The sequence below is a fragment of the Peromyscus eremicus genome, chromosome X, assembly GCF_949786415.1.
Source record: "Peromyscus eremicus chromosome X, PerEre_H2_v1, whole genome shotgun sequence".
Lineage (NCBI taxonomy): Eukaryota > Metazoa > Chordata > Mammalia > Rodentia > Cricetidae > Peromyscus > Peromyscus eremicus.
This window is the reverse complement of record NC_081439.1, coordinates 60,547,501-60,559,068: the sequence shown is the minus strand read 5'-3', so window position 1 is coordinate 60,559,068 and position 11,568 is coordinate 60,547,501. Positions and strand designations below refer to the sequence as shown.

The 11,568-nt window shown below is 40.4% G+C and overlaps 1 protein-coding gene across 1 annotated transcript; it reads left to right on the top strand.

The window, feature by feature from the left end:
- Window positions 1-773: 773 nt before the first annotated feature.
- Taf9b (TATA-box binding protein associated factor 9b) lies at window positions 774-8,283 on the top strand. The gene is made up of 7 exons (XM_059250975.1): window positions 774-995; window positions 1,584-1,665; window positions 2,163-2,299; window positions 2,380-2,514; window positions 3,419-3,494; window positions 5,256-5,369; window positions 6,426-8,283. The coding sequence occupies exons 1-7, from the start codon at window positions 945-947 to the stop codon at window positions 6,587-6,589; spliced, it is 759 nt and encodes a 252-aa protein (XP_059106958.1). The 5' UTR covers window positions 774-944; the 3' UTR covers window positions 6,590-8,283.
- The last annotated feature ends 3,285 nt before the right edge of the window (window positions 8,284-11,568 follow it).

Here is an 11,568-nt window from a genome sequence, read left to right as displayed (position 1 = left end):
CGTTAAACTTATTAAATATTAGTAAATTTTAATTTTATATTATATATTACATATAATTATTTATATTTATATATGTTTACATATTAAATATAATGTATAAATATATGAAATGTTAAAATTATTAAATCTCCATAAAATTATTTTATTGCTATTCATAACTGTAATTTTGTTACTGGTATAATCGTAATGTAAATATCTGATGTGCGGCCCCCAAGGGGTCTCGTCCCACAGCTTGAGAACCACTCGTCTATTGGGTAGCGTTCTCAGACTTAGAAAAGAAAAAGAATTCAAAATGCTCATTTAAATTTGAATTTCAGCCGGGCGGTGGTGGCGCACGCCTTTAATCCCAGCACTTGGGAGGCAGAGGCAGGCGGATCTCTGTAAGTTCGAGGCCAGCCTGGTCTACAGAGCGAGATCCAGGAAAGGCACCAAAACTACACAGAGAAACCCTGTCTCGAAAAAAAAAAAATTGAATTTCAACTAAGAAGCAAATAATTTTGTAGTATCAATATGGCCCGTGTAAATGTGGCAGTACGCTTACAAACATGAATTCATTGTTAATGTGATACTCAAATGTGAGGGGCCAGGGCCGCGTTCACCCTGCGACCGGTGGGGGAAGGGCCTCTGCGGGAATTGCAGGAAATTCCGAGGGCCGGTGGTCGTCCAGGGGAGTGAGGATGGTCCGAGCAGCGCTGGAGATGGGCGGTGCCCAGGCGCCCAGCGTTACTAGGGCGACATCTCCGCATCGCTCCATCTCCGAGCCTGTGGCCGCGGCGCCCCGGGTCGCCGCCCCCACACAGGTGGGGGCTAGCCGCTGGGAAGCCGCCCAGGCCGGCGGCGAGCCCAACTCCAGGCCGGCCTTCCATCCCCCACAGGGGTGGAGCCTGGGCGAGGAGGAATCAGCCAGCAGCTCCCTCGCCTTGATTGTAGAGTCGCAGGAGAAAATGGAGCCTAGCAAGATGGCGCCTCTCAAGAACGCTCCTAGAGATGCCTTGGTAAGCGCGAGGGGAGCGAGGCCAGGCCCCCTCGGGGGGCGCCGGGTGTGACGGGCCCGACTGAGCGTCTGGCGGGGAGGCAGGGGGGCTCGCGGGCCGTTTGCAGCTGGGCGACATAGCTGGGAAAGGGCAATGGGGTTCCCCTGTCCCCTGGGGCGCCGTCCGCCCTCCGGGGAGCCCTTCCAGAGGGGCGCGGGCTGCCTGGAGGCTTTTGTGTCGCCAGCCCCCGGGCCGCCCCGTCCCCAAGTCTGCATCCCCCTCCCTTCACCTAGTCTATGAGCCCTGACTGCGACCTAGGTTCTGATGCTAGCTTTCCTCACTGTCACATCCGAAAATGACAGCCAGCTGGACCCACCCCACCTCTGCCTGGGAAGCCAGTCCAGGCCTTTCTTATGTCTTTGCTCCCACCCTTGCTAAAAGTTTTCACCAAGAGCACAGGACTGATTTTGTGTGATCACTGACACTCACGGGAGGAGGCACAAGGAGGAGCGGTTTGGGACTTTGTAGCAAAAATGTGCCTTGGGTTCAGCCTTGATTTCCTTTATCTACATTGTGCATCTGACTTTTTGTTTTTATTTGAATCCACAGGTGATGGCACAGATTCTGAAGGATATGGGAATCACAGATTATGAGCCAAGGGTTATAAATCAAATGTTGGAATTTGCTTTCAGTAAGTTAAAAAAAAAAAACCAACACAAAAACTTGACCTTGTGAATTAGAAAAGATCGTTTATTGTAACACTTTAAACCAAACTATGTTATCAATCTAGAAATGAGTAAAGCACTAAGAAGGAGCTCAAGTCAAGGGACAGTAGTATTTATATATAGCATGTCTGTTTAAATAAAGTATCATGTGAATAGGACAATTAGTTATTAAAGCCAAAAGTCACAAACGTTCCAGAAATTAGTGGAACCTTTTAAAACAAGGAGCCATAAATATAAATACTAAGATGCCTTCAGGTCAGGTTTGGTACACACTAATCTAGCCCTTGAGAAGGGGAGGCAAGAGGATCAGGAGTTCAAGGTATCCCTTGGCTACCTTGTGATGTCAGTGTGGGCTAGTTAAGATCCTGCCATATATTATTAATATATTTTTATTATTAATAATAAATTATTAATATATATTAATGTCTTCATTTATGTAATAAAAATTATTTTGCTCTTAAAGGATATGTGACTACTATTCTGGATGACGCAAAAATTTATTCAAGTCATGCTAAGAAAACTACTGTTGATGCAGATGATGTGAGACTGGCAATCCAGTGTCGGGCTGACCAGTCTTTTACCTCTCCTCCCCCAAGAGATGTGAGCAAACATTTATTTGCAGTTCTTTTTTCACTTATACTTTAAAAATTATATTTCTAATGAGGATTTTTCTCTTTTAGTTTTTACTAGATATTGCACGGCAGAAAAATCAAACCCCTTTGCCACTGATTAAGCCGTATGCAGGACCTAGACTGCCGCCTGATAGATACTGCCTAACAGCTCCAAACTATAGACTGAAGTCCTTAATTAAAAAGGTAAGAATTTCTGGCTCATGCCTGTAATCCCAGCAGTAAGGATGCAGAGGCAGAAAGATCAGGAGTTCAATGCCATCCTTCTCTCTTCGGGGCCATCCTGAGCTACATGAATTGCTTATCTCAAAAAAGGGAAGAAGTTTCAGTTCATTTGTTTTTTAAAAGGTGGAAGTAATAGGTACACTTATAAAAAGCAAAATTCCCGTAGATAGCACAGTAAAGGTTAAAATAATTCTTAGAATGTTTTTTTAATTTTCAGAGCTAGAAGCAACTTTATTATTTCATCTAACCCAGTGAGAATCTTTCTCATTATACAACTGAACCTAAACTCATGGAGACAGTGGTAGAGCTAGGACTGATTCCCAGATCTCATAGCTCACAATCTTTCTACTTTGCCATAGCTTTCTTTGTGTGAGATCCAATAATGAATGAATGATATGCCATCAGTAATTAGACCTTTTTCAGACATAGGACCTAAGGCTCTCTCAGCACTGAAAAAGGAACTCTCCATATTGGGCTGCCTTTGTTTTCTGAAATTCTGCTGTAAGACAGTTTTAATTTAGGCACAATTAAGACACTGACTATTAAATTAAAATATAATTTTAAAATCCAATATTATAATACAAGGAAGTTAGTATTTGTCACCATTCATAAGACTCTACCTTAAATATTCTACAGAATTAGATAGGGTCATAATTATGTATTTATGCAAAAACTCCAAATATTGTATTTAATACACAGAAGAGTTCAATCCTCAGTAGCATGACATAAAGAAAACCACAATAAAAACATATTTTTGCATTGGATCATCCACTAATAAGTCACATCAACAGTTACAATTTCACTCTTCATCAAATTGAGGTGTCAAATCTTAACATTAACACTAACTTGTGTTTGAATCCCCTAGGGACCTAACCAAGGAAGACTAGTTCCTAGATTAAGTGTCGGTGCTGTTAGTAGCAGACCTACTACTCCTACTGCAGGTAAGTAAGAGAGAAATGGCCTTTCTGGACGGTAAAAACAGTGTCTCAGCCTTTGCTTTGGAACCATAACCCAAGTCAAAATGAGAGTCAAAAAACTCCATTGTGTTGCCATTGATAATTTTACTCATCAATGACAAAAACCACAGACTGACTGATCCTAAATGACACTGGCCCAACTCTTGTTGGTATAAACTGTGATTCCAGAGACACTTTACTGTTTCTCCACCTTCTCTGCTTCAAGTCACCAAACACATCCTTGCCAGCTACCTACTTAATCAGAACTTACCAGGCGGCAGTGGCGCACATCTTTAATCCCAGCACTCGGGAGGCAGAGCCAGGTGGATCTCTGTGAGTTAAAGGCTAGCCTGGTCTACAGAGCGAGCTCCAGGATAGGTACCAAAGCTACACAGAGAAACCCTGTCTCAAAAAAACAAAACCAAAAATCAGAACTTAAAGAAATGTCTCGATAAACTGGGTACAGGTTCAGAGAAGTTTAAAATCTACAGAAAACTCAAGGATCTTAAAAATAGGCTTTAATACTTACCTTTTAAAAACAGTACAAGGACCAGCCTGGGTGACATAAAGGAAACCATGCTAATTATCCTATATTGATCAGTGAGAGCCCTTAACTGTGTCCTATAATGTATTTGATAGCTCTCCATCATACTGTGTACATTTCTGACATACAATGTTCCAAGCCTATCTTATATTTCTTTGTCCAGGTTTTAGAATCAACCACTTCTCCACAGAGCCTTAGTTCTTTTTAGTGAATGGTATTTAGGAACCAATATTTGTAATGATTTAAAAAAAAGTTTTCTGATTTTTTTCATGTTTTGCAGAAAAAAAAAATTCTCTTTTTTGCATGTATTAATTCCATGGCTCTTGCTGCTTTTGAGTCTTACCTGTGTCATTATACGTCTAGTATACGAATGATTAATTTTTTTCAAACTGGGCCTTAATCTGTACCCGGGATAGCCTTAAACTTGCTGTCCTTCAACCTTCTGAGTATTCAGATTACAGTTGAGGAACACTGCCCAGCTATCATTTGACCTTTGAGGTGCGAACCATCTCTCTCTATTGTCAGGATATACATTTACATGTCAGCATTTTAAAACGTGTTAGCTGTGTAGCTCCAGTAACTCACATAGAACCTCTGGCGAGCAGACACTTGCATATAAAATCTGTGTAACCACTTACCTGCGTGTTCACCTTAGGTGAGTATCCAATTTTGGCTTTTTGAGTTTTTGAAAGTTATCTCACTATGTTGCCCAGGCTTGTGTGGAACTCCTAAGCTCAGGTGTTCTGCCTGTCTCTGCTTCCTGACTAGCTGGACTACAGGTGTGTGTAGTCTGGCACACAGAAGAGCAGGGTGTGGTGCTCAGTTACTGTAACAGGCAAGTGAGCCAACTTCAGTTACCAATTGCTTCTTCTACACGTTCTTTAGAGTGTAGCACCTAGAATATAAATCTTAACCGAAACTTTCTATTAAAGGTGTAATCTTTAAAATTAAGCAAACGTACACTTTTCTTTTTCAGCACAGTAAACATACTTACTAAAGAAAAGTAAGGAAAATAAAACTCCCAAGAGTGAGAGGATTACGGAGGAAGAATCCCCATTGTAAATCTTTTTACTCTGCCCTCATTTCTCGCCTCCTATCAGCCCTCTCTACTTTGAAGATGTATTCCTGTAAGCTATGGAGTATAGAATATAAATATGTAATAAATCATCTAACTGATATGATCTGTTCAATTGTAACTACAGCACCCCCACAAACAGTATCTGTCCCACCAAATAAAGTTCCACCTCCAGTGACAGTGACAAGCCAAAGATTTGCAATGCAGATTCCACCTTCTCAGTCCGCACCTGCCAAACCAGGTAACGTGATATGGAAGCGGGTCAGAATCCAGGAATAATTTCCAGTTATACAACAGTTTGTATTACTGTAGGAAGACTCTTGCTTTAGTATCACAACAGAAAGGTGGCAGGTAGAGCTGCAGGTTCTTCAAACAAGGTCTCTAGCATTAGCTTTACATATACATAACATTTCAGGAGGAGGGTGGCATATTGAGTGTGCTCATCAAATTCTAATACTATAAACTAAGAGAAATTGGAGTTCACAAATCTCAGAGGCATCTTCAGGGAAAAGCACTTCGAGTAAAAACTCAAGAAAAATGATACCGTTTAGTGATACCGTTTAGTGAAGAGTGTGCATGATCCCATTGTAAATTTGAATGAAAATGTGCCTGTATTCACATCATAGGTGGCAGCTGTAACTGGAGCAATGCAATATTTTATAGACTGCTGACATAGCAGTTTGCTTATGTGTATGTTTAGATGCATCTTTTGAAACATTATCTCCATACAAGAGACAACTTAAATAAAAGTTGGGCCAGCAAGATGGCTCTGTGGCCATCAAGTCACCAAGCCTGATGACCTAGGTTCAATCCCCTGGACCCACATGGTGTAAAGAGAGAACTTTCCCCAAAAGTTATCCTCCGACCTCCACATGTGTTCTGTGGTACACACACACCTGCACACATACACACAAGTAAGTAAAGGCAATTATTTTGAAAAATGCCCTATAAAAGAAGCATGTCTCCTGGCCTTACACATTCATCCAGTGCACTGAAAGCTAATTACAAACTCAGGTAAAAATAAAACAAAATTTTGTTAACTTTGCAATATATAGGTTTAGGGAGATTTATCTATACATAGATCCAAACATCCTTACGTCTGATAAAATCACTATTAGCAAATTTAAGACAAGAATGTTTAAAGATTGAAGTCCACTCTTAGTAATTACCTGTATCTCTTCTACGGTTTAGTTGTGTGCTGTGCTGTTGAAGCTTGTATAAAAATTATATTCTGCTTTGCTGTCTACTTTTGGATCGTGGGTAAATGATTATCTGTGGGGCTTTCTTCTGTTTATAGCTCCTGCAACGACGACAGTCCAAAATGTTCTGATTAATCCTTCAATGATTGGGTCCAAAAATATTCTCATTACCACCAATATGGTTTCCTCACAGAACACAGCCAGTGACTCAAACCCACTGAAGAGGAAGCATGACGATGACGATGATGATGATACTATGTAAGGAATAAAGTCTGTTCTCCACCCATTAAAAGTTGAGTGCGTTTGGGCCCATATGGTGGACCAGACAGCCTAGGTCTTCATACGTTTTATCTTAGAAATATAGTGACAATATTTTTCACACTAGTGACACCTGGTAGGTTTTGCTAACTGTACAAATGTTTTCTCAGTAGGCTTCAGGTATACAAGTACTTGTTTCTAGACAGCGTCATTAATGTTGAGTCTCACCATGGCAATTCTATTTTTAGAAGCAGTTTTGCGCCATGAGTCACTGACAGCAGCACTTGGATTTCAGTTCCTGGTCTCATTTACATTTAAACATGACTTTCTTTTGTTAGGTGAATAATTCACATTATCACCTTTTTGACCGACCAAATCTCTGAAATAAGTAAACTTTTTATTTGAAACAGTGGGTTTAGAAGGATGCTAAATCCACTTTGAATGTATTTGGGTTTGGGTCTTTCCTAACACCCCACCTCAGCCCCCTATCTAGATCCCATTTGTTTCCCGTCCCCACCTCTCACCGCCTTAAGTCACCTGCCATTGCACTTACATGTAAAAGACTGTAACTGGAATTTGTCAAACGCCCTATATGCCTGGCATTCTGTAGTTCACTTGAACCTGAGTGTCTGCATTTGCAATTTGTCACTCCATTAACAGAGCAGCTGGGTCTCAGCCCTTGCCTTCCATGCCTCTTAAGCTTTACTCAGTGACAGGCAGTTACATTCCAAGTTAACTTCACCATCTTTCAGGTTTATAATTTAACAGACATAACATGAAATCTGCCTTGGTAATTTACACTGGACCCAGACAAAACCACTGAAGAGCAAGTGTTTTTGTTTGTTTTCTTCCCACCTGCATAGACGCCTTGGTCACTACTGCTTGAAGCAGTCCGTTGGTCTCATTCTGATCATCTTTCTAGCTTGCTGCTGAGGGTGTCACCGGAAGATGGGAGCTAGCCTGAGAGTAGTCTAATGATCCTCCTTCCCCGTCAGGCCACCAGGAAACACAGACTAGTGTCACCTGACTCATTTACACATGCCCTACAGAAATTTTCCAGTCATGTTTCTAAACACTTTCTATCTTGTTTTTATATATACCTACAAGACTCATTGGGAAAGATTGCAGCTTTTTTGGGAGTATAAAAAGAACTGTTTGATTTGGTTGGATTTAAGTTCCACATGGCCAACACTGGAAAAATGTAAGCAAAGCTTTCCAGAACTTTCACATTATTTAGATTTTATAGCTGTGGGTCATCAAAACTTTATTAAGTATCAGCATAGGATGGTATTTGACACAAGAATAGTACAGTAACGAGACAAAAATGTCTCATCGCAGTTGGAATGTTCAGGAATGTTCGAGAGAGTTGATCTGGTCAATGTCATAAGAGAAATGTGCATTCTACAGCATGGATGTGACTACTTGAATGTTCTCAGGGAAGCAGATCGGGTGGCCTAGGTTCTAGTGCTAGTTTCATTTGCTAACCATGTGACCTTACTTTACCTCTGAGCCTTGTTCTCACTAGTAATAGGGAAAGAAATAACACCAACCTGCCTACCTCACAGGGATGTTGTGAGGGTTTGGCTGGTGTGTGTGTCTGTGTGTGCGTGTCTGTGTGAGAAAGTTCAAGATTGTAAAAGCTATATAAGTAATTATTAATGTATTTGTTCCAAGGTTATTAATAAAAATCTAACTTTATCAGTGACTTTTCATTTGTGACTGAATGGATTCAAGGAAAGTGAATAAGGCAACATCAGATCTCCTGATGCTGTATCAGGGGACCGCTTGCTTTTGCTAAGAATTGGCATTTGACTCACGGCAAAGAAATCAATAAAAATCAAATATGGGTTTAAAATCTTACAAACTTAAGACACTGTCTTTGGTGGAATTTGTGTACAGAGCTCTGTACTGAACTAAAACTGGTCTTGGGAAGGGTCATTGGGGAGTGAAGCCAGGGGACAGGTAGGAAGGTGACTTCTCACTGTATACCATTTTTGATTATACGTATGTAAATCTATGCCAGGGGGAAACTGGGTATTGAAAAAGCAGGAAACATGAGCGAATGATTATATTTAAGCTGGGGGTGGTGATGCATAATTCCAGCACTCGGGAGGCTAGCCTGAACTATAGTATAAAATTCTTATTGCACAGCTCCCCAAAACCCAAAATTTGAATTTCTCATTTACAGCATGGGGATTCTGTGGACATATTAAGGGACTGAAAGTGATTTTGCTATTTAAAACCTGTGCCTTTTCAACGTTTTTATGGAGTTACACTATTCTAATTTACATGTACAGGAACAGTTTGTTCCTGGGTATCTCCTGTGACTAAGTTTTAAATTCCTTCAGGACAAGTCCTATCTTCTGTTCCCTCCACTGTGTCCTAAGTACACAGTGGTACTGCAATATTTGGTTGCTTGCCAAGGTACCTTTTCTTTTAAACTGGAGTTTCTCTATTCATTCTCTGTATTAAATATATAAATAGGGGGCTGGAGAGGTGGCTTAGTAGTTAAGAGCACTGGGCTGCTTCTCCAGAAGACCCTGGTTGGATTCCCAGCAACTACATAGCAGCTCACAACAATCTGTAACTCCAGTAACCTATTCAGGTCTCCACAGGCACTACATACATGTTCACAGATGTACACATGTATGCAAAAGACCCATACACATAAAGTCCAAAAATTGAAGGAACTTCGTAAATAGAAAACCCTGGAAATAGAAAAGACCCACACACGTAAAGTCCAAAAATTGAAGGAACTTTGTAACTAGAAAACCCTGGAAACAGTCTCATAAAGTACTTAGAAGACACAATGAAAAATTGAAAGACAGTGCTGTCAATTATAGTCTAAGTACTAAATGCATGGATATTTATTTATAGTTCTTTCAACTTCTCTGCACTTGAAATAAAAGTATTGAAGAAAAGGTAGTGTGTGTGGCAAGGGGGATCATCAGCTTAAAGTTCTAGTCCAACAACAGTAATGTTCACTTGCTACATCTCTGAGCCTCACCTGCAAAGACTGGACTAAAATTCCTGCTGCTCAAACCAGGTCTGTCCAATACTGTATTTAGGAATACAGAAACAAATATAGAGAAGCATATAAACTAGAATGCCAAAGAATTAAGGACCTAACTAGAGCTTTCACAGTCTCTGCTTAAGCAACTGCCAAGTTAGACTAACAGTGGCAATGAAACAATGCCTTCAACTCTGATAAAAATGATGTTCAGGGGGCTGGAGAGATGGCTCAGAGGTTAAGAGCACTGACTGCTCTTCCAGAGGTCCTGAGTTCAATTCCCAGCAACCACATGGTGGCTCACAACCATCTGTAATGAGATCTGGTGCCCTTTTCTGGCCTGCAGTTATACATGCTGTATACATAATAAATGTTTAAAAAAAATGAAATTTAGGCTCTAACTATATACACCATCATGTCTACATAACCAAGGGTTATAATTAGACAAACACCAGTATCTACATTAAACATAGACTTAGTAATTTCTTTGGTATTTAAGAGATGATCTAATGTTAGGTACTTTAAGCATGAGAGGTTGTACATAGGTTTTAAGGAAATACTACATTTTATAGAAAGAATGAGCATCAGCAGAGTTTGGTTTCCGAGATACCTAGACCCAATTCCCCACAGATAGAAAAGCATGGCCAGCTTAGCAATCAAGTTTAAGAGTTGAACAGCTATTTCAGACCAAGGCTCAGCCCTTCCTCCTTGGCAGTCCTTCTCAGGAAGTAATTAAGTCAAGATTTCATACAAAGTAAACTAGCCAGGCATGGTGATGCTTTCCTACCATCAGCACTCCAGGGGCAAAGGCAGAAAGATGGAGCACTGCAAGTTCAAGGCCAGCCTGAGCTAGATAACAAATTCCAGGCCAGCCAGGGCTACACAATTAACTTTCAAAAATCGAGTAAACTGAGACACAAGTCAAAAGAGTAAAAGGAGATACACTTAACTCTCAAAAAAAAAAAAAGAATAACTGAGAAAGAGGGGGAAACAAGGGTTTCCAAGGTGACAAGAACCCTCCCCCAGAGGGACACAGGAAAGCCCTGAGCATCAAGTATACACCAAACCTAGGGCAGCCAGTGAAACTGGAACATGGAAGCACTAAGGTTTCCAGAACAGATTTCTAAACTCAAAAAAAAAAAAAACCTGACATGTTTGAACATAGTTAATGTTCATACTTTTTGTGGATGTTGGAATGAATCAGTCCTGTAAAACATGAGAAAATTATTTTATTTTTCTGTTTTGAGATAGGATCTCACTTTGTAGCCTTGGTTAATGTGGAACTTATGATGTGCTAGAATCAAAATATGTGCATCATGCCCAGCAAGAAACATTTGTTAATTATAAAGTAAATTAAAATGACAAAAATATAGCATACTATATTCATATATTTATAGCACTTATAATCATCATGTAAACCTTAGGGCTTGAGACAGGATCTCATACAGACCCGAGACTGGCCTCTAACTCACTATGTAGCCAAGGATTCTCTTGAACTTCTGTCTTGCTACCCATGTGATGGGATTACAAGCGAACACCATGCCCAGATCCTTCATAATGTAAATTCCGGATCTAATTTATAGCAATGGCAAACAACACTGAGAACGAGGAAGTGTATGTGGAACAGAGGCTGTTGATTCCATTCTTCAAACCACGAAATTAACAGACATGTTTGAAAGTCTCAGTACTTAAAACCATGAGATGGGAATCAAGAAGAAAAACAATGGCCACACTAGGAAATGGAATCAAGAACGGGAAGAATGAGCTGGGGCTTCTTTTGGTTGGTTTTGTTTATAAAGCTTGGCTTTTGAAATTACAGTATCCAACGAAAGCAAAAGCAAGAATAGGCCTTCATAAGGAGCAGGCATTTATCTAATCCCACCTCCCCACTACTGCAGCCCCAATCCTTCCATTCAAAAATCCATAGAGTCTATTCTCACCCTTCCTAACAAAGCATGACAGGAAAACTCCAG